The sequence below is a fragment of the Bidens hawaiensis genome, unplaced genomic scaffold (genome assembly GCF_021521415.1).
Source record: "Bidens hawaiensis isolate Kalapana, Puna unplaced genomic scaffold, B.hawaiensis_p1.1 tig00054079_1, whole genome shotgun sequence".
NCBI lineage: Eukaryota > Viridiplantae > Streptophyta > Magnoliopsida > Asterales > Asteraceae > Bidens > Bidens hawaiensis.
Window position 1 is genome coordinate 11028 of NW_027499745.1, and position 24877 is coordinate 35904.

General features: G+C 41.0%; 2 protein-coding genes across 2 annotated transcripts; both read left to right on the forward strand.

Annotated features, from left to right (window-relative positions):
• Positions 1-774: 774 nt before the first annotated feature.
• LOC143600419 (uncharacterized) lies at positions 775-1657 on the forward strand. The gene has a single exon (XM_077078115.1). It carries the CDS (start codon positions 1033-1035, stop codon positions 1456-1458), a length of 426 nt encoding a protein of 141 aa, XP_076934230.1. The 5' UTR covers positions 775-1032; the 3' UTR covers positions 1459-1657.
• A 17238-nt stretch (positions 1658-18895) lies between these two features.
• LOC143600420 (uncharacterized) lies at positions 18896-19598 on the forward strand. Its single transcript, XM_077078116.1, has one exon. It carries the CDS (start codon positions 18974-18976, stop codon positions 19397-19399), a length of 426 nt encoding a protein of 141 aa, XP_076934231.1. The 5' UTR covers positions 18896-18973; the 3' UTR covers positions 19400-19598.
• The last annotated feature ends 5279 nt before the right edge of the window (positions 19599-24877 follow it).

Consider the following 24877-nt stretch of genomic DNA (forward strand, 5'->3'; position numbering starts at 1 on the left):
TTTGTAATGATAATTTTAATATCCATTTGAATATACAAAAGAGTTTTGAGCTACCATAACATATTCGGGGACAAGTCATTTGTGGATCACTTGGTATATTCTACACAATTGTTAGATCATGACTTATGTTGGTAATTCGTTACGTGATTTTTTTTCATTTATCGGTGATCACTCGATAAAATCTAGTATGCATACCATTTTTCTCCATGAAACTTCACCAATGGATAAGTAACGGAAGCAAGGCCGATTAGGAGGTGTAGCGGGGCCCCGGCGGCCACTTACTCGCTTAGGGTCCTATCTCGTGATGGCCTGAATTTTTTTTTTATATATGCACACGCATAAAATTTTAAAACAATAGCAAACAACTAAACCCACAAACAGTTTTTGAAGGCACTACTTTTTATAAAACACAACAATAACATATTAGCATGTCTAGCCCAATAGTCTAATACACAATTACATATTTAAGTAGCCCATTACACTAAAAATTTATATATAATGGCTCCTTTCAATACTCGTTTAGACACTCGAAATCTCAGAGATGGGATGTGAATGAGTTGTTTAACTTGAGTGGAATTAGAACTTTTCAACTCGGGTTTACACTAGACATTGGGTACACTAGTTTCTACTGGCGACATTAATTAGGAGTCAAACTACAAGGCCCTTTGTCGACGGACCCCAAATTCCTCTAGTTTCCGCTCATATTAATTTCTAAGGTTATATTTTATCATGTGACTCGTTTGGCTTTAGCCGCTTTACAATTTAACAGTGGAACTAACATAATCAAATCAAGTTGAATGATTGATTGATGTTTGAAATGCTAAAACACAATGACATGAGGGGCTATGGGTGAAATAATAAGTTGCCTTTTCAATTGGGCAGATGGCCTTAAGAAACAAGGTCATTTACTCCTCCCAACTGTTTCCTACTACCCCTTTTTTGCGTTTATAAAGGGCAGTCCTACATTCCAAATTCTTGCATCACAACCTACATTCCTAGCTAAGTAGACACTAAAAAAAACTATCCAAAAAGATGGCAAGACAGTGTTTCTTATTACTCCTAGTCGTTCTAGCAGTAGTCACACAAGCTACTTCTGCTAGAACTGTTCCTAGTGAGACCAAGAACACTGCTGTTGGTCTTAATGACAAGAAGAACAGTGTTGTTGGACTCACTGACCAAAAGAACGTGTTTACTTTTGGTGGACTAGGTGGCTATTCAGGATTCGATGACAATGGCAAACCTATTGGTGGGGGTGGATTGGGACTCGGCATTGGTAACGCTAATGGGATTGGTGGTATAGGTGCTGGTTATGGATATGGTGGACAGGGTGCACCAGCTGGTGGTATAGGAACCATTGGAGGTCTTGCTAATGGTTTTGCTGGCTTACCGGCTCTTGGTGGTGGTGGAATCGGTGGTGGAGGACCCGGGGCCGGTATTGATGCCGCCCCGCTTCCTTGAAAATGGTTGTTGTAACTTGTAACCATAGTTACTAGTTTATGTTTTGAAGTGTGCATTGTTTGTTTATTGTTGCTACCTTTTGTTTCTACCTAAAAAGAGAATGTTGCTCTTTAGTTGTTTAAGGTTATTTTTGTCATTTGATTGATGTTGTATTTGTGCATTTTTTTAGATATATATAAATTAAAATATCTTGTTTTAATGTTGAGATAATTTCATAATTATATCTTTCCAATAATAACATCGGACAATAGTTGTGTGTTTCATTTTTAAAAAACATCATTAACGTATACGTACGCTTTGTTCTCATATAAAACATGTTCGGGACCACAAATTAATTCCGGATATAACTTCGCACTATTATTTGTTTGACCGGCAACTTTGTACTATCTAAAGTTCATGGTCCAAATTGACCCGTTTAGAAACAAAAACATATCAAATAAGGTTATTGAATATGATTTTCATTTAATGTTTTTAAAATCAAAATTTGGGTTTCGATTGGGTTCAACAAATGCTTTAATTCCGAACCGAAACAAAATATTAACATTGGTGTCTCGGATCTAAACTTATATTCAATAAACCAGATTTATGATGAGTGTAATTTCACGTGTTAGATTATTTTGAGTATGGGATTTGCATGATAAACAAATTATCTTCGTTCATGGCGCCTTATGTAGATGCATCTGATGCCTAGACATGTTCTCTCTCTTAACTCTGTTTGAGTTCTTATGATGTTTACTATTATGTTTTTTTTTTCGAACGATAAAGATAGTATTATAGTAATAAGAATAAAAATCTAGCAAGGAGCTAGAATTACACAAAGCAAATTAAAATGCAGCACTAAACAAACACCAATACTTCCACTTCAAATAACTAAATTTGAGTTCTTATGATGTTTAATATGTTAAGTACATATAGCTTAGGGTATATGTAATAGACGCCAAATTTGATGGTTTTGCAGCGATAAGGTTTGTGGAACACCGGCCCCGGGGCTACAAAGGGGCGATTTGGGGGGGGGGGGGATTGTCACCCTTTCTGTTGGGGATTTCTGCAATCGTATATCTTAGGGAAATCTGAGAGTCGTGAAACATTTTCAGATCAAAACTATTTGTTGGTTTCCAAATGTTTTGACCGGATAAAACTCAGATTGAGTGCAAGAATCAAGTATGGTGATTGAGAGAGTTTTCTGAACCAGAGAGTCTGTCGTATGATCAATGGTAGTTTTCATTATGGTTGGGTAGTTGTAACTGCCTTTACAATTATCTGATTTTGAATTTCAAAATCACAAAATACGCTCTGGAATTTGTGACAAATAAAACATACGAAATTTAATATAATTAAATTTTTAATGTGTTTTTAATATAACAATATATGTCACAATGCCAATGGCGCTGCCCCTTGGACCCTGCCAGGGATTGCCGCCCCTCGCACCCCGCTACCAGGGGCGCTGCCCCCCGGACCCAGCCAAGGGGGCGTTGCCCCCTTGGAACCCCCATGAATTATGGGTTTCGCCCCTAAGTACCAATAGGATTATAAATTATAATAAGATCAAATAAGTGTGCACACCACCCCGACTTATTTAGATTCATATTACAATTAACTTGATCAATAAGTTAATCCTTAATTACACTAAAATCACTAACAATCCTCCCATTTTCTTTTCTTATTATTATTTTCAAATGTGTGTGATATATATATACATACATATATATATGGGCTACAACACCATTATTGTCTTAAAATAAAACCTCATATTTTACTGACTGACGTCATATGACACAAAACGCTTCATTTTGTAACCCCTGCATTGCACATAGCTTTAAGTCTTAAACGGTTACTTCATTTTGTGATTACTCAAGTCACAGTTATTGGTTCCATGTGCTATCATTGTCTAGTATACATAAAGGTGGTGAGCATTCATTTATGTAGGTACAAAACTATTATTCATTATTTATAACACGCTCTCTTCACATTTCACACCCTATCAAACATAAATGTACTTTTCAAACCGGTTGATTTTAAAGGTATATTGAACCTTTTGAGGTTTTTTTATTTTTTCGAACGGTAACTTTCACAGTTAAGTTATCTCACTGTGCGAACACGTCGCGCCCCGCCACCCCACTCAGGCCAACTATGTTGACATGATCGGGATCCACGCTGGCATCCGAGTTTGGCTTGGCGTTCCCGGTAAAACCCAGTTGGCTCACCCCGCCCGAAGGCACGACAGGGTTTAATGCTCTGGTATAATCCGATCGGAATCAGGATTCGAACCCGGGACATCCGGGTCATCCATCATGTTCCTAGCCATTGGGACAAGTCCCGCTTAACAAACAATTAACTTATATATATATATATACATATATATATCAATGGTCCAACTAGACCAAAATTACAGTCTCCAAAACAACATCAAACCTAATTTATTCAATAACCTCAGTTTAGACTCAAGCTTGTTTAAATTTGAATATATTCTAACTATAAACAAACCTATCTCAAATAGTTTATGAGTGAAATTAGCTTATGAGTGACTCAACTTGTTTAAAACCTAATTAGGAATTAAGTTAAAGACTTGGAGGCAGTGTGAGATATGAGGTGCAAACGAGCCAAGCTGCTCTCTAGCTACTCGAAATCATATTGTTAAAATGCTCGAACGAACCGAGCCTTATCGATCCCGAGCCTCAAGTCATGTATAGGAAGATCGTTTAGGCTCGTCGAGCCTTATTGAACCTCGTATATTTTTAGATTTTTAACTTTTTAAGACATCTATGTACTAATTTCACTCTCAAAGTCGAGTTTCAGCCGAGCTTTGACTCATTAAAATATTGCACACAAGCTTGAGCCCGAGCCCATGCTTGTTTACGAGTTGTATAACAAGGTCCTCATCTTAATTAGTAAACTAATTATCTAATTTGGTAATGAGTTGTATCACACGATTAACATATGGTTAAACCTTAATATTTCAGTGTTTGTTGTGCTATTACTTTTAATCCTGATTTAATTTATCGATCAAGTTTATTTTTCTTACTATGAAAACCACCCGTTGTGTATATGTAGGTTTGGATGAGAAAAAATATTATGTATTAAATTCTTAAAAAAGTTATCGGTATTAATTGATAGAATAATTAAAATTGACTGGTTAAATTCATTATAGACACCTATTATATACGTGTATAATACTCCCTCCGTCCCATTATAAGTGTCTTAATTTGATTTTTCAAGTCTTTCTTGTTTAACTTTGACCGACAATATTTTTGTTTGTGTTATATAATACTTGATGTAAAATATATGAATGGATTGAGTTTTAAATGTATTTTACATTGATATAATTTTCATCAAGTATTATATGACACGAACAAAAATATTTATGATCAAGGTTGCAAAAAAAAGACTTAAAAAGTTAAACTAGGACACTATAATGAGATGGAGGGAATATATAGTTTGCAAAACAGATATATGCGAAATTGAGAGTAAACAGTCACTTTCATATCATAAATGTTGACATGGACCATTTGAATTTTATATGAAATACATACATCATGTAGTAAATAGGCTAGGAATAGTCGTTATTGTTTTTCTCTCCTTTCATATGCGACTATAGTGAAAAAATGTTCATCAAACATAAGTTAAACCGATTAAAAGATGATATTGTTTATGAGTTGGTAAAACACAAAAAGTTAGCCGATTTAACACAAAGGCTCGCATTTGATAAACAAACCATTCAGGGAACAACAAAAAAGACGCGCGCGCCGGAAGACGGTCATTCTGTTCACACCGAACACGCTGATATTAGTGATGAGGAAGAGGTGCACAGCATGAGGAAGACGCGAGATACTCATGCAGGAGGTTCACAGCTTCGCGCACACATGCACATAGCACCTGGAGCCAAAGCTGATATGGATTTATACACACCATACAACCCACAAGCGAAAGGGCAAGTGGACGTAACCACACCATATAGGCCAGCCATCTTGGTAAAACATTCAAAATTCACTGAGCGCATTGCGAAGGCTCCCATTCAACACAAAACCAAGATGCCAAGTGGTTTAGGCAAGTACGATGGCACAACAGATCCAGATGATTTCTTACAAGGTTTTTACAACACTGGAAACCTAGAAAGCTGGACGATGCCAACATGGTGTCACATGTTTGCTCGCTGCCTCACGGGCGCAGCGCGTGTCTGGTTCGAAAGCTTGCCGACAGGACAAATCGATGCGTTCGAAGAGCTATTGGAAAAGTTCCAGGCTCACTTTGTACAGCAGCGCAGACACACGCGCGACCCCGATGACATCATGCACTGCGTACGCAGGAATGATGAAACCATTGAAGACTACATAACTCGTTTCAATCAGGAATCTCTTGCAATTGGAGGCATCACTGAACAACTCTTGCGCGTGGCCTTTATACAAGGTGCGCGCAGTGATCAACTCCGCAGAGCTCTCGTGAGCAGAGAAGGCATGCCAACCACTTGGGCTAAGCTTATGGAAGCATCGCGAGTCTTCGCGCGAAATGAAAAACAAATTGCCCAAGACAGAGCAAGAGATAAAGGGCATCAAACGGGAGCACCGCGCAACAATGAAAGGAGGGGCAAACAAAACTCCATATGGTCCAGGTTGCAACAAACCAATTATTCTCCCGCAGAAAAGCAAGCGCAACAAAGTTTACCCCAACCCCAAAAAGACATTCTTAATCGCGGAGAAGGTGACAAGAGGGAAGGCGGCAGAGAGCCTAACAGACCTCTACCAAGAATATGGACTCCCCTCATCAAAACGCCCTCGCAAGTGTTAAGCACAGAGAATGTCCAGTTTAAAAGCCATAGGCCATTACTCCGTAAGGGACCATCAAATAGTGGCAAATATTGTGAGTTTCACAAATCCACAGGGCACAACACCGATGCATGCCATCATTTGAAGGATGCGATCGAAAAAGATGTGAAATCAGGCAAGTTGGCTCACCTGGTAAAAAACCCAAGACCAGAGAATGAACAACCAGACGAAGCCTCAGCCAGTAAAAAATTCAAGAGAATCTGTGTGGCTGAAGGAGGAAGGCAAGGGCAAAGATCGAGGAAGAGAAGCGCGCAAATCCAAGGGGATTGGCGCGAGCAACAAGTAATCTTTCCAAGAATCAGAGGAGGCCCGTCTATCAGCAGTCCTCTAGTCATCACTGCACACATCGCTCATTATGAGGTGTCAAAAGTCCTGGTGGACACCGGTAGTGAATCAGACATCATGTATGAGCAATGTTTCAGGAAGTTGGATCCAGGAGACCAAGCAAGGCTCGAAGTTGTGAATGCACCAATCTCGGGTGTCTCAAACGAAATTATTCACCCCCTAGGTCAGATACAATTCGAACTAACTATGGGGGATGAGAAGCACAAGCGAGCTGAAATTGTCAACTTCCTGGTCTTGCCCACCACTTCATGCGATAGTATGATCTTGGGTAGAGGAACGATTGCCCAATTCAACGCCATACCGTCACCAGCGCATGGCGCGTTGGGGTTCCCAACACCAACAGGAGTAACATTTGTGTACCGAGATCATTTATGCGCAGTAACAAGTATACCTCGAGAAGGGAGAATGAAGCTTCCAGTGGCAAACAACGCGCCAGAGGAATGGATTCTCAACCCAAAATTCCCAGAGCAAACAATCACAATCGGAGCTACGATATCAGATGACACAAGAGTGAGAATGAAAAGATTGCTCACAACGTATATGTCAGTCTTCGCGTGGCAACATTCTGATATGACCGGGGTTCCGCGAGACTTGGCGCAGCATTCTCAACACATTCAAGTCTGTAGAGCCAATTGCTCAAAAGAAAAGAGTCATGGGAGACGAGAAGGCAAAGGCCATGAATGAGCAAGTAGAAGATCTACTGCGCGCGAATATCATTCGCCCAATACGATACCAAACATGGGTAGCCAATCCTGTGATGGTAAAGAAGAGCAATGGGTCATGGAGAATGTGCATTGATTTCAAGGACCTCAACAAAGCGTGTCTAAAAGATTGTTACCCCCTCCCAAACATTGACATGAAAGTGGACTCTGTGGCGCCATTTAAGCTCAAATGTTTCCTGGATGCCTATAAGGGCTATCACCAAATTCAAATGGCACCACAGGATGAAGACAAGACTGCTTTCAGAACTGACAAGGGTGTTTTCTGTTACACAAAAATGCCCTTTGGTTTGAAGAATGCAGGAGCCACTTACCAAAGACTCATGGATGCAGTTTTCAACGAGCAGATTGGAAAAAACTTAGAAGTCTACGTGGATGATTTGGTGATTAAAAGCAGGGAGGAAAAACAAATGCTCAAAGACATCGAAGAAACCCTTCGGCGCCTAAAGGAGGTAAACATGAAGCTCAACCCGAGCAAATGCACATTCGGCGTGGAAGAAAGGAAATTTCTCGGTGTAATGGTCACCAAGGATGGTTTCAAGGTGAACCCAGAGAAGGTGGAGGCTATCCTCAACATGCCCTCACCATCCACCATGAAGGAAGTTCAAAAGTTGAATGGTAGATTGGTATCAATTAGCAGGTTCCTAGCAAACCATGCAAGCAAATCTACCTCATTCATTAACACATTGAGAAATTGCTTAAAGAAAAGCCAATTCAAGTGGACGCCTGAGGCTGAGCAAGCTTTCAGTGAGATAAAAGAATGTCTGATAAATCTGCCTGCGCTCACAGCTCCACTACCTGGTGAAACTTTAACGTTGTACCTGTCAGCAGGAGCGCGCGCCATTGGCGCAGTATTATTGGTGGATCGCAAGGGAATCCAAACACCAATTTATTATGTAAGTCGGGTGCTGACAGATCCTGAGACGCGCTACACCATCATAGAAAAGTTAGTTTTATCACTAACGCATGCGTCGCGCAAGCTTCACAGATATTTCAATGGTCATCCTATTGAAGTCCTGACTGATTACAACATCCAGCAAGTCTTGCGACGTCCCGCGCTCTCAGGAAGGCTGACAAAATGGGCGCTGGAATTAGGGGAGCACACGATCACCTATAAGCCTCGTCCAGCAATCAAGGGACAAGTCTTAGCTGATTTCATCGCAGAAATCCCTGAAGGAAAAGTCGAAGAGGCTCAGCGCGAAGTAGACCCTCCGCAAGCCAATAATGAAGAAAACGTTTGGAGATTATTCACTGATGGAGCTTCAAACAACGAAGGGTCCGGCGCAGGCCTCAAACTGGTGGATCCAGAAAATCATGAGTATACTTACGCAATCAGGTTGGATTTCAAGAGCACCAACAATGAAGCTGAGTATGAAGCCCTGCTGGCTGGTTTGCGCATCGCGCGCAAGTTAGGAGTTAAAAAGCTAGAGGCTCATGTAGATTCATACCTGGTAGCTGCACAAGTCAATGGCCTTTATGATGCCAAGGAGAACACCATGCCTCTGTATCTAGAGCATGCGAAGAAACTCACCGAACAATTTGACTCTGTCAGAATCATACACATTCCGCGCAGTGAAAATAAGTCTGCAGACGCGCTAAGCAAGATGGCATCAACCAGCTTCGATCATTTTGGCAAAGATGTCAGGGTGGAAGTAATGAGCAACCCGTCAGTGGGAGCGAAGTCTGTCCTTGTAATTCATACAACACCTTCATCATGGATAACTCCAATAATGGAATTCTTGAAGGAGGGAAAGGTACCAGACGATCGCGCACAGGCGAGGAAGATAAGACACAAGTCGCAGAACTACGAACTGCTTGATGGTACGTTATATCGACGCTCTTATCTTGGACCGCTCATGAAATGCCTAGACGCTGAGGAAGCAAGCTATGTAATCAGAGAGATACACGAAGGAATCTGTGGAATACATGCTGGCCCGCGCATGGTGGTTGCCAAGGCAATGAACGCAGGTTACTATTGGCCAGGCATGTACTTGGACGCGTTAAAAGAGATCCAAAAACGCAAAGCGTGTCAGAGCTATGCGCCAAACACCATGCGGCAAAAGAACAACTTGATTCCAGTGACCTCTGCATGGCCTTTCCACAAGTGGGCAATCGATATTGTGGGTCCCTTACCACAAGCGCCAGGGCGGTTAAAATTTTTGGTAGTGGCAGTAGACTATTTCACAAAATGGGTTGAAGCCAAGCCACTGGCAAAAATCACAGCCGAGGCAATGAAGCAATTTATTTGGAGCCACATCGTATGCCGTTTTGGCCTGCCCATGGAAATTGTGAGCGACAATGGCAAACAATTCACTGACAAGAAGATATCCAGTTGGCTCAAGGAATTGCGCATCAACCAGGTCTTCACTTCAGTATACCACCCTCAAGGGAATGGCTAAGTGGAACGCGCGAACCAAAGCTTGTTGAATGGGCTGAAGAAAAGGTTGGAGGGAGAGTCCCATGCATGGGTCGAGGAGTTACCCAATGTCCTGTGGGCGCACAGGACATTAAGCAAAACCAGCAATGGCGAATCCCCGTTCAGCCTAACCTATGGAACGGAGGCTATGATTCCAGCAGAGATTGGGTGCCCATCCTATAGAGTGCTCATGATGAGTAAGACGGATAACGAGCGCGAAAGGAGGTTGGATCTCAATTTACTTGAAGGGCGCAGAGAGGCGGCTATCATCAGTGAAGCCAAATACAAGAAAAAGCTAGAAAAATACTACAATCAGCGCGTGAAAGAATGCCACTTCAAGAAGAATGATTTTGTCCTTCGGAACAATGAAGCTAGTCACGCAATACCCCCGGGAAAGATGTCTCCCAACTGGGAGGGACCTTATCAAGTCTCGGAAGAATTGGGAAAAGGCGCATACGCTTTAAAAGATTTGAATGGAAAGAAGATCCCGCGCACATGGAACGCAGCACAACTTAGAAAATGTTTCATGTAAAAGTTGTCAAGTTTGTAATCAAGGCTTTTTAAGCCATTATGAATAATGATGCGCGCTATTTTTTCTTAATATGCGTTCTATTACCTTTTGCATACATGTTTCACACTTCCCTTTATTAATTTTGAGCAATATGACAATATTGTATTGACATCAAACTAAAAATAAAACGAAGTAAAACATACATGCGCGAGCTTCAAGCTCAAACGCGTTAACGAGTTTTAACTCTAAAACGTCAGGGCCTTAGCCCAATAATATGAGCCTTAGCTCAGGGCCTTAGCCCAATAATATGAGCCTTAGCTCAAATTACTCATAGCATCCATCCTACGTATTGCGCAGCTGGACCATAAAAATACCTAAGCACAACTAAGGCAAAGCACATGCCAAAGCATAGTTGTTAAGGTCTCAGGTCAGGGCCGCGCATGGGATTATAATGGATATAAGCAGAGTAACACATACTGACACGTAAAGGCTAAAAAACTCATTCATAATTCCCTATAATAAATGCGCGATAACGTCGCACAAAAGAGGAATAATGAAATGCCAAGGCACGTGTCAGCATATTCAGAATATCGCAAAATAACTTGAAATATGACAACTGTTAAGGATTAAGTAAAATAATTTCCTTACAACCTTGTTCAAGTTTCAATGTGTAAGCATACCTTATATTCAACAAGCACACACATGCAATATAAAGAGATGAATTGGGAATGCGCAAGATGCGAATAAGGGAAAAACAAAATTTCATTCCAAAGCATAGAAGTTTACAAATTTACAAATGATGAGGTAAAAACTACAAACACAAAAAAAAAAAAAAAAAAAACAAGAAGGGCTTTTCAAGTCTCTATATCAATATCAGCCTCTTCATCGTCCTCATCATTACTTCCTCCCTCAGTATCTGGCGCAGCCCGCTCCTCGTCATCTCCAAACTTACCATAATCAAGCTGTTCGTCTTGAATATAGTCGTCTTCTATAATAATAGTGTCAGGAGTAGGTCCTTTGGCCACGTCAGAGCCGCTGGCAGAGGTAGCATTGCCCGCGCCATCATCATTGCCACCAGTCCCCTCACATTCATCAAGTAATTTCTTTAAAGCGCCAAGATCGGGCTGGTCAGCAAGCGCGGCTATCTGCAAGTCACAAGGAACAGTATGAGTACAAAAGATTATGAAAACAAGTCAGGTAAACTCATTAAGGTTAAAATACCTGCTCAAGGATGGGAATTGGAGTATTCAAGTACTTCTCCCCCACCTCAGCCATGTCAGCGCAGACAACGTCGAGCTGATAAGGGTAGTCGGATGGATTCTTCTTTAGCATGCCATATTCATAACCATCCTTAAACCCTTCAGCCCGACCCACCAAGCGCGATGCCGTGTTACAGTCCATCACAAGGGTCTGAAACTCGTCTGAGTATTTCATCGCATAAGCGCAACGAGTCACACCCTGTGAAATTAGCCATTGACGGTCCTGCGCGAGGGAAGAAACAGACGTCTCAAGAGCAGGAATCTGAGAGTTTAACAACTCAACAGTTTCCTTGGCTTGTTTTAGCTCTCCCTTGTTAGACGCTGCTGCCGCCAAGGCTTCATTCTTTTCCGCTCGCGCAGCATCGAGCTCTTTCTTCAGGCGCGCAACCTCACTCCAATAAAGATTTCAGTATTAACCTGCGCAATAGTTTGGTCACGCGCCTCTGCTTCCAACTCCAAGTCACGCGCTCGACGCGCGTACTTGGCCGCATCTGCCTCTGCCGCTTGCAGGATCTCCCGCGCAGCTTGCAGCTCAAGCCCGCGCTTCACAAAAGTAGCGTTGGCACTTGCCCGGTTCTCGCTAAGTTCTGCTTGGAGTTTCTCATCTCTCTCTCGGGCATCAGAAGATTCCAAGCAGAAATCTTAGCCTCTTGCTTGGCCTCCGCAAGGGCATCACGTACCTTTATATAATCATTGCGAAGCTCTTTGGAGGCAGCAAAAAACGTAGACCCAGCAAAAAGGTGGTCATTAAGCAAGTCCACGCGAGCGCGGTCCTCTTGAAACCTCCTTTCAGCCGGAGGAACAGAGTGAGCCCAGAAGTCTTCACATACGCCCAAGGCTTGGAATGAGCTCTCTTCAGTGATATTCCAGCTCGGGCGGTATATGTGATCGGCTTCCTGCAAACACAAAGCAACGCAAAGAAACGTTTTAGTCATCTAAACACTAATTTGGAAGTCTGCACAGCGGAGCAAAATAAGCTTATACCTGAGGAGAACCGGCAGAAAGATTAGCGCCAGCTGATGAGCTCCTGCCTGCCCCATGAGAAGAAGGCTGCGCCACAAAATCTCGTGGCGCTATAGGGCTTGCGCGGCCACCATCAGAACCTTCAGAGTTAACCTCCTCATCATCCTCTAGAACAGGTCTCTTCTCCTGCGACTTGGAAGAATCAAAAATAGTCTCACGAGGAGGGCTGCGCGCAGGAGGAGGTGAGGGAGGTCTTGACGCTGTTAGAGTAGCGCGAAAAATAGTCTCCTGCTCCTTAGTGATCCCAATGAGGGGAGATTCAGTACTTGTGGGAGCAGGAGCAGAACTAGCGGCGCCAGCGCTAATGGTACCACCAGCAGCTTGTGTGCCAGCTATAATTCCTATGAAAAAACCAACAATGAGAAATGATTCATGACTTGAACTAAAGGAAAAAATCAGACAATCAAAGCGCAATAAATACCTTGGCGCACCGCAGTCCGCGAATTAAGCATCGCCATGAAGTCCATTTTTCCCCTTTTTGAGGGCAAAACAGAGGACTTCAAGACAACCTTCGGCATAGCCTTGACACCTTGCTGCGCCTGAGGTTGAGCCACCAACGTTGCCGGCTCTACAAACATTTGAGTGAACAAAGCTTCATTAATAACTCTATCGGAATCACGCTCATAAAGCCACAAAATATAAACAAAGTATACCTGTTGGAGAAGACGAAACAGCAGGCGCAGCACCGCTTCCCTTGTCCGCCGCGCGCAGAGATGATGTGGCAGCACCATACCTCGTGTGAACTGGAGGACTGCCCACACCTTGAGGCAAAGAAGACGAGGAAAACTTGGATGTAAAACCCTTGGTTTTCTCAAGTCCCTTCGCTTGAGTAGGAGGAAGATTCTGGGCAACAGAGGCATCATCTTTTTTCTGTTTTTTACTGGCCCCTGCGCCAGTTTTGCCTTTAGCCTTGCGCTTGAGTTGTGGCGCTTCAGCTTCTTCCTCCTCCACTTCCTCTTCCACAAGCTCCAACTCATAATTAGCGAGCGCATCTACAATACGCGCAACAGAAATGTTAAAACCAAATTTGGTATTCTAAGGGCCTAAGCACAAATACAAAGGCTTACCAGGCGCATCGCTGTCAAAACAAAATTCTAAATCGACAGGGATGAACATATCATCGAAGCGATCAGGGAAAGCAACTTCCCCAGCGCTCAGCGCGACAGAGCCACCTTCCGTATGCTCGTCATAGGCGGCGTGGATGTATTACTTGCTTTCTGCATAAAACAAGACAAGTGATATCAGCAAAATGAATTATACTCGCGCAAAATTAATGCAATGAACAAACAACCCACCTGAGCCATCAACATGGATGACAGGCTCAGTCCCGCTGTCAATCTACCTCTTGCTCATGCCAACCCCCACCAACGCTTCCTCGCAAATTTTCCTGGCGGGGGATGGTTCAGCAGATAACTTCTTAACCCACGCGCCAGATGGATTCTTAAGAACGTCATCATCCGCGGGCGCAGAGGTAATCGCGCGCATAGTCATGCGGATGGGAATCACACCAGCCTTGATATAAAAGAATTTTTCAGCCCAGTCATGAAGGCTTTTGAAGGAAACAGTGCAGCACTTAACCTTCTGACTGCGCGGTGTGAATGAGAACCAAGAATCTTGGATTTTCGGCTTATAAAAAAATTGAAAGCGCCGAGGGGTGGGCTCCTCGCGCTGAGCTTTGCACATGAACTAAAAATGAGTCATGCGCACTAATCCACAGGGATGAACTTGAGATATATGAATCCCGTAAAACTGGAGGAGCGCACCTATAAACCTCGTCATCGGAAGACGAAGATTACAGTGGGTGAAAAAATGCGAATATAAAGAGATATAGCCGGCGGGAGGATCCGCCGCCGTTTGCCCGGTCGCCGGGAGCAGACAACCATACTCAGGGAGAAAACCCTGAGAGGCGACGAGATTATCAAAGTCAGATTGTTTCAACTTGCAGGGAATCTCATCCCATCTCTTCACTGCCTTGTTCTTCCCTCCCTCCTCCGACGAGGCCTCGGCAACCCGTTTACCCTTGCCGGTCTTCTTCAAAGTAGACATAACCACTGATTTTACACGGCGTTTACTAGGGGAAATTGTGGTGTCTGGGTTATCAGACATACAATTGCGAATCGAACAATATGGTTACTTTAAGCACGGAATTCAGGGACAAAGACGAAAGCTCTTAGTCGGAATGTAAATTGAAGAAGCAAAAGCTCTGAAAATGACAATGGAGATGAAGAAAAAACCACTCAAAAGGTTTGGTTTTATAGGCCCAGGGGAGAGAGAGAAACAAGTAATAATCAGATCTACGCTCACGCGCCCCCACGCGCAGGCGTAGCCCAACATAAGCGCGACACGTGTTCCTGACACTGTATGAGGAGACGTGAAAGGCAACTGTAGCACCTCGAGCACGCGAAAGGTCTGACACATAACGTCTCTATCTCTGATGCAACTGTAGCACCTCGAGCACGCGAAAGGTCTGACACATAACGTCTCTATCTCTGATGCATGTCAGCACCAACCAACCACGTGCATTGACGATTCGTTTTAACCAAAGGGATAGAATTTCGCGCAACGCACATATGAGAAATGAAAAAGAAAAGACAAACCCTATCAAAAAAGCAAACTATTAAGTCTAATATCTATCTTACCTCGCTCGCGCGAGACAAGACACACATTAGACTGGGGGGGGGGGGCTTGAAGGGGTATGCACCCGCCTTAACATCGAGCGGGGCGGGTCAACCCACAAGATATTGACAAGAGGCTTGAAATCAGGATGTCATGAAGACACAAAGCCAAAATCTATGCGCGTGGCGCATATCACATATGCTCACGCATATCACATGCTCACGCATCACATATGCTCACGCATCACATATGCTCACGCATATCACATGCCCACGCGTCACATATGCTCACGCATATCACATGCTCACGCATATCACATCTGCGCATGGCGCATATCGCATATGCTCACGCATATCACATATGCTCACGCATATCACATCTGTGTGTGGCGCATGTCACATATGCTCACGCATGTCACGTATGCTTACGCATATCACATGCTCACGCATATCACATCTGCGCATGAAACATCTGCGCGTGAGAATAAAGAGAAGACCTTGCGCATCCCCGAGATAGGCGCATAAAGGACAACACAACAAATGAGACAATAGTCTAATCCAAATCAGGATAAGGACAACCATGATTGTACTCATCAGACAACCTTCCAGAAGGTATCTTTTAAGGAATAAAGAATGTGCTGATCTTGACAGCTGCCAATGAAGGGTGGACAACTCAGCAAAACCCATGTGCCACCACGTGATGGCACATGGGTCAGGTAAAATACCCTGGTCAGAGAATAATCAATGAAAAAGCACCAGGTGTCCTAAGTACACGTGGCGCGAAGCAATAGGAGGAGGCCAAAAAGGCCCTAATTGGGTCTGAGCCCAATCATTGGAAACCCTAATACTATAAATACCACACCACCTCCACAGTTGGAGCCGGGCAAGAAAATATACTCTAAATCCTTACTCATTTTCACATTCTTATCATCTTCTCCTACAATATCTTATTCTCACACCGGAAGGTTACCCCAAAGAGGACCCCTCTGTCCCTTTCTGAGGGGTAAGCTCACGGTGTTGTTCGTTTTGTAGGTGGAAGAACTCATATTTCGGAAAACCATCGGTGATATAGCACACTCATACCCGAGGAACGTTGATTGTATACAAGTAAGTCGATCCACGCTTCTTCATTTTATAACAAAATATAAACTAAATAGTAAAAGATAAGAGGAAGAAAAATATTGGCTTGAGCGCCTTTTACCCATTTATTTTAATATAGATTTGGCATACTCTATTTTATTGTAAGTTTTCAGTTGGACTTCCATAGAAGGCCAACTAATCTAAAAGTCGAAGTACACCTGGAACTAAACAAGATGTCTTATGAATGCGTCACTGAACAAGAGAGTTCGATTTATCTTTCATATTCTTAACGAGAAAGTTACTTCCTTTTTGTTCCGGCTCCTCTTTCATAAACAAAAGGACCTCTTATTTTATCTTAAAGTCCTTTTAAGAAGATAAGTGAAAGGAAGAGGAAACAAATAAAAAAAAATACTTGTGCTTAAAGAGAAACGAGGATGTTTATTAATCGTACCTAGTAAATTTCTTTTCCCTTTAGCTCAAAAACAGATAAAATCTTTAGTTATTCTACTTTCCTTCCACATGTATAAGTTTATAACTCACATTTTTCCACCATTTTTCTCTCTCCTTAATTTCACTTTTATTTTTCTTTCTTTTATTAAACTCGGAAACACAACATGTAATCCATCATTAAAACATTTTAACGTAAAAAGCCATTAAGCGTTATAATATCCACTTGTAGACGTTATAATATCCAATTGAACGACGTAATCACCAATTAAATGAGATCACACCACTATTTTTGGTTTCATGAGCCTCTAATCGAAAGGGTGTTGCCCATTTTGGACATACCAATTAGAGAGATTTTATATTTCATTTGTGATGTATTGCTTCATCTGACCTTTTATATCTTGTAGTCACTCTCTATGTAGAGAGATGTCATGGTTATTTGACATATACAAATATACATACTTTAACACACTAATCTCTCTTAATTCTTCATTTGTATCAATCACTTGTTTCATATTTAGAGTTTTGACAATGTTCTTTGGGTTTAGATTAAATCGGCCTGAAACAATGGAGTCAAGGACCGCACTGATTAATGTTACCTTGGACCGCACTAGGGGTGTGCACGATTATTATCCTCGTCAAATTAGCTAATTGGTTTTCAATTAATCGGTTTAGTTTATTCGGTTAATTTTTCGATTTTTGGGTCAGTTAATTTTGGTTAATAACGAAATTTGCGCTAACATTTTAACTTAGAATTACATAAAATGAAATACATGAAATGGTGATATAAAGCGTGACACACATGAAGTAAAAGTATAAAATCTAGAAATATATGAACGTACAAATGATTTAGGTTTAGTTAATTTTGGTTAACCGAGAGTACAAAAATATGAGTTATGACAAATGGATCCAGTTGTTCCAGACTTCCATCTCATGCTGCCTCCGATCCCTATATTGATTTACACAGAGATGGACCACTCACTCTATATATACATATATGTGTGTGTATATATATATATCATCTCTCTTTACCTATAAGGCTATAAGTATTAATGTTGTTCTGACATATAGAGAGGAAACATAAATGGCAGTAAGTAAATGGTGGTGTTTGGTGTAGTGGGATGAATATGAGGGCATCTCCAAGAATACAGTTAGTGCATGTTGCTCATAAGTCATCATCACCTTAATTCATCCTCACGCCATTGTTTCATGCATATCTATATGTGTATCATCATTTTATTATCATTGTTTTGTAATGATAATTTTAATATCCATTTGAATATACAAAAGAGTTTTGAGCTACCATAACATATTCGGTGACAAGTCATTTGTGGATCACTTGGTATATTCTACACAATTGTTAGATCATGACTTATGTTGGTAATTCGTTACGTGATTTTTTTTCATTTATCGGTGATCACTCGATAAAATCTAGTATGCATACCATTTTTCTCCATGAAACTTCACCAATGGATAAGTAACGGAAGCAAGGCCGATTAGGAGGTGTAGCGGGGCCCCGGCAGCCACTTACTCGCTTAGGGTCCTATCTCGTGATGGCCTGAATTTTTTTTTTTATATATGCACACGCATAAAATTTTAAAACAATAGCAAACAACTAAACCCACAAACAGTTTTTGAAGGCACTACTTTTTATAAAACACAACAATAACATATTAGCATATCTAGCCCAATAGTCTAATACACAATTACATATTTAAGTAGCCCATTACACTAAAAATTTATATATAATGGCTCATTTCAATACTCGTTTAGACACTCGAAATCTCAGAGATGGGATGTGAATGAGTTGTTTAACTTGAGTGGAATTAGAACTTTTCAACTCGGGTTTACACTAGACATTGGGTACACTAGTTTCTACTGGCGACATTAATTAGGAGTCAAACTACAAGGCCCTTTGTCGACGGACCCCAAATTCCTCTAGTTTCCGCTCATATTAATTTCTAAGGTTATATTTTATCATGTGACTCGTTTGGCTTTAGCCGCTTTACAATTTAACAGTGGAACTAACATAATCAAATCAAGTTGAATGATTGATTGATGTTTGAAATGCTAAAACACAATGACGAGGGGCTATGGGTGAAATAATAAGTTGCCTTTTCAATTGGGCAGATGGCCTTAAGAAACAAGGTCATTTACTCCTCCCAACTGTTTCCTACTACCCCTTTTTTGCGTTTATAAAGGGCAGTCCTACATTCCAAATTCTTGCATCACAACCTACATTCCTAGCTAAGTAGACACTAAAAAAAACTATCCAAAAAGATGGCAAGACAGTGTTTCTTATTACTCCTAGTCGTTCTAGCAGTAGTCACACAAGCTACTTCTGCTAGAACTGTTCCTAGTGAGACCAAGAACACCGTTGTTGGTCTTAATGACAAGAAGAACAGTGTTGTTGGACTCACTGACCAAAAGAACGTGTTTACTTTTGGTGGACTAGGTGGCTATTCAGGAATCGATGACAATGGCAAACCTATTGGTGGGGGTGGATTGGGACTCGGCATTGGTAACGCTAATGGGATTGGTGGTATAGGTGCTGGTTATGGATATGGTGGACAGGGTGCACCAGCTGGTGGTATAGGAACCATTGGAGGTCTTGCTAATGGTTTTGCTGGCTTACCGGCTCTTGGTGGTGGTGGAATCGGTGGTGGAGGACCCGGGGCCGGTATTGATGCCGCCCCGCTTCCTTGAAAATGGTTGTTGTAACTTGTAACCATAGTTACTAGTTTATGTTTTGAAGTGTGCATTGTTTGTTTATTGTTGCTACCTTTTGTTTCTACCTAAAAAGAGAATGTTGCTCTTTAGTTGTTTAAGGTTATTTTTGTCATTTGATTGATGTTGTATTTGTGCATTTTTTTAGATATATATAAATTAAAATATCTTGTTTTAATGTTGAGATAATTTCATAATTATATCTTTCCAATAATAACATCGGACAATAGTTGTGTGTTTCATTTTTAAAAAACATCATTAACGTATACGTACGCTTTGTTCTCATATAAAACATGTTCGGGACCACAAATTAATTCCGGATATAACTTCGCACTATTATTTGTTTGACCGGCAACTTTGTACTATCTAAAGTTCATGGTCCAAATTGACCCGTTTAGAAACAAAAACATATCAAATAAGGTTATTGAATATGATTTTCATTTAATGTTTTTAAAATCAAAATTTGGGTTTCGATTGGGTTCAACAAATGCTTTAATTCCGAACCGAAACAAAATATTAACATTGGTGTCTCGGATCTAAACTTATATTCAATAAACCAGATTTATGATGAGTGTAATTTCACGTGTTAGATTATTTTGAGTATGGGATTTGCATGATAAACAAATTATCTTCGTTCATGGCGCCTTATGTAGATGCATCTGATGCCTAGACATGTTCTCTCTCTTAACTCTGTTTGAGTTCTTATGATGTTTACTATTATGTTTTTTTTTTCGAACGATAAAGATAGTATTATAGTAATAAGAATAAAAATCTAGCAAGGAGCTAGAATTACACAAAGCAAATTAAAATGCAGCACTAAACAAACACCAATACTTCCACTTCAAATAACTAAATTTGAGTTCTTATGATGTTTAATATGTTAAGTACATATAGCTTAGGGTATATGTAATGGACGCCAAATTTGATGGTTTTGCAGCGATTTGGACGCCAAATGTTTTGGGGGGGGGGGGGGGGGGGATTGTCACCCTTTCTGTTGGGGATTTCTACAATCGTATATTTTAGGGAAATCTGAGAGTCGTGAAACATTTTCAGATCAAAACTATTTGTTGGTTTCCAAATGTTTTGACCGGATAAAACTTAGATTGAGTGCAAGAATCAAGTATGGTGATTGGGAGAGTTTTCTGAACCAGAGGGTCTGTCGTATGATCAATGGTAGTTTTCATTATGGTTGGGTAGTTGTAACTGCCTTTACAGTTATCTGATTTTGAATTTCAAAATCACAAAATACGCTCTGGAATTTGTGACAAATAAAACATACGAAATTTAATATAATTAAATTTTTAATGTGTTTTTAATATAACAATATATGTCACAATGTCAATGGCGCTGCCCCTTGGACCCTGCCAGGGATTGCTGCCCCTCGCACCCCGCTACCAGGGGCGCTGCCCCCCGGACCCAGCCAAGGGGGCGTTGCCCCCTTGGAACCCCCATGAATTATGGGCTTCGCCCCTAAGTACCAATAGGATTATAAATTATAATAAGATTAAATAAGTGTGCACACCACCCCGACTTATTTAGATTCATATTACAATTAACTTGATCAATAAGTTAATCCTTAATTACACTAAAATCACTAACAATCCTCCCATTTTCTTTTCTTATTATTATTTTCAAATGTGTGTGATATATATATACATACATATATATATGGGCTACAACACCATTATTGTCTTAAAATAAAACCTCATATTTTACTGACTGACGTCATATGACACAAAACGCTTCATTTTATAACCCTTGCATTGCACATAGCTTTAAGTCTTAAACGATTACTTCATTTTGTGATTACTCAAGTCACAGTTATTGGTTCCATATGCTATCATTGTCTAGTATACATAAAGGTGGTGAGCATTCATTTATGTAGGTACAAAACTATTATTCATTATTTATAACACGCTCTCTTCACATTTCACACCCTATCAAACATAAATGTACTTTTCAAACCGGTTGATTTTAAAGGTATATTGAACCTTTTGAGTTTTTTTTTATTTTTTCGAACGGTAACTTTCAAAGTTAAGTTATCTCACTGTGCAAACACGTCGCGCCCCGCCACCCCACTCAGGCCAACTATGTTGACATGATCGGGATCCACGCTGGCATCCGAGTTTGGCTTGGCGTTCCCGGTAAAACCCAGTTGGCTCACCCCGCCCGAAGGCACGACAGGGTTTAATGCTCTGGTATAATCCGATCGGAATCAGGATTCGAACCCGGGACATCCGGGTCATCCATCATGTTCCTAGCCATTGGGACAAGTCCCGCTTAACAACCAATTAACTTATATATATATATATATATATATATATATATATATATATATCAATGGTCCAACTAGACCAAAATTACAGTCTTCAAAACAACATCAAACCTAATTTATTCAATAACCTCAGTTTGGACTCAAGCTTGTTTAAATTTGAATATATTCTAACTATAAACAAACCTATCTCAAATAGTTTATGAGTGAAATTAGCTTATGAGTGACTCAACTTGTTTAAAACCTAATTAGGAATTAAGTTAAAGACTTGGAGGCAGTGTGAGATATGAGGTGCAAACGAGCCAAGCTGCTCTCAAGCTACTCAAAATCATATTGTTAAAAAGCTCGAACGAACCGAGCCTTATCGATCCCGAGCCTCAAGTCATGTATAGGAAGATCGTTTAGGCTCGTCGAGCCTTATTGAACCTCGTATATTTTTAGATTTTTAACTTTTTAAGACATCTATGTACTAATTTCACTCTCAAAGTCGAGTTTCAGCCGAGCTTTGACTCATTAAAATATTGCACACAAGCTTGAGCCCGAGCCCATGCTTGTTTACGAGTTGTATAACAAGGTCCTCATCTTAATTAGTAAACTAATTATCTAATTTAGTAATGAGTTGTATCACACGATTAACATATGGTTAAACCTTAATATTTCAGTGTTTGTTGTGCTATTACTTTTAATCCTGATTTAATTTATCGATCAAGTTTATTTTTCTTACTATGAAAACCATCCGTTGTGTATATGTAGGTTTGGATGAGAAAAAATATTATGTATTAAATTCTTAAAAAAGTTATCGGTATTAATTGATAGAATAATTAAAATTGACTGGTTAAATTCATTATAGACACCTATTATATACGTGTATAATACTCCCTCCGTCCCATTATAAGTGTCTTAATTTGATTTTTCAAGTCTTTCTTGTTTAACTTTGACCGACAATATTTTTGTTTGTGTTATATAATACTTGATGTAAAATATATGAATGGATTGAGTTTTAAATGTATTTTACATTGATATAATTTTCATCAAGTATTATATGGCACGAACAAAAATATTTATGATCAAGGTTGCAAAAAAAAAGACTTAAAAAGTTAAACTAGGACACTATAATGAGATGGAGGGAATATATAGTTTGCAAAACAGATATATGCGAAATTGAGAGTAAACAGTCACTTTCATATCATAAATGTTGACATGGACCATTTGAATTTTATATGAAATAGATACATCATGTAGTAAATAGGCTAGGAATAGTCGTTATTGTTTTTCTCTCCTTTCATATGCGACTATAGTGAAAAAATGTTCATCAAACATAAGTTAAACCGATTAAAAGATGATATTGTTTATAACAGAATATAAACTAAATAGTAAAAGATAAGAGGAAGAAAAATATTGGCTTGAGCGCCTTTTACCCATTTATTTTAATATAGATTTGGCATACTCTATTTTGTTGTAAGTGTAGGGGTATGGTACTAAAACCCGGTTCTACGACCCTAAATCTATTATGTTTGGCTTATTTCATTACATGGGCTAATACAATGTTATTGGGCCGAGGGGGTTTTGTGGAGGTAACCCTAACTGGGCTAGGCCCATTAGGGTACCATGATGGTGGCCATGAGACTCTATATAAGGAGGTCTCCACCTCCTTATCATGGGGTCATGCTCAATAAGAGCCACCACCACTTTTTGTGTCTGTGAACAAGAAATCCTCAGGATATCTTAGCAGTCGCCTCCACACCCCCGAAACCATTGCAGGTCACAGGCGCAGCCGCTGAAGAAGAAGATCAAGACGTGGTTCGTTCATCTCGAAAATCCGTGGAAACATCGTCATGGATCAGGTAAGATTCATTTCGTGCTTCGACATTGGCGCCATCCGTGGGACGGCAACGAACTGCCCTTCGATCTTCATCTCGGCTGTCAGATCTCTCCCAAGAAAAACGCAGATCTGGAAGTTTACAGAAACAGGCTTCAAAGCTTGTTCTATTTAAAGCTCAAAAAGATCCATAGATCTAAAAAGAGGCTTCCAGATCTTGGCAAGAAGGAAAATCCGTGATTCGAATGATCAGATCTCCGAATCTGTGAATCTGTGATTCAGGATCTCCGAATCTGTGATGGTTTTAAATCTGCTCCGAATCTTCAGATCTGTCCAGATCTGATTTACAGATCTAGGTCTAGATTACAGACCTGGATTTTAGGTCTAAAGTTGCAGATCTGACTCTTAAATTGCAGATCCAGAAGTTACTAGACTTCCGCCGCCATGTACGCACGCCCGGGGGTTCTCACTCCGCAGCCGTGCATGTGCCGCCGCGGAAACCACCATCTGGGTTTTGCGCAAGAGACCTCCGCCATGCACACGCACTTGCGAGTCACCACTCTATCGCCGTGCATGCGCGCATCAGGCTACACGCCAAACTTCAAGGTTGGGAATCCTCCTAATATCCCATATGGCTACGCGCCAAACTTCAAGGTTGGGAATCCTCCTAATATCCCATATGGCTACGCGTCAAGGTTGGGAATCCTCCTAATATCCCATATGGCTACGCGCCAAGGTTGGGAATCCTCCTAATATCCCATATGGCTACGCGCCAAACTTCAAGGTTGGGAATCCTCCTAATATCCCATATGGCTACGCGTCAAGGTTGGGAATCCTCCTAATATCCCATATGGCTACGCGCCAAGGTTGGGAATCCTCCTAATATCCCATTTGGCTACGCGCCAAACTTCAAGGTTGGGAATCCTCCTAATATCCCATATGGCTACGCGTCAAACTTCAAGGTGGGGAATCCTCCTAATATCCCATATGGCTACGCGCCAAACTTCAAGGTTGGGAATCCCCCTAATATCCCATATGGCTACGCGCCAAACTGCAAGGTTGGGAATCCTCCTAAGATCCCATATGGCTACACGCCAAACTTAGGGGTTGGGAATCCTCATACCATATGTTCACGCATCACATATGCTCACGCATATTACACATGCTTACGCATCACATGCTTACGCATCACATGCTCGCACATGTCACAGTCTACACGCACGCGCACGCAACATCTGCGCGTGGCGCATAACACAAAACCAAAGTCTACGCGCACGTGCATGCAACATCTGCACGTGGCGCGTGACATAAAGTAGCCCGTAAGTCGCCTCACGCGCAGGCTTTATTATTCACGGCTCATAAGACG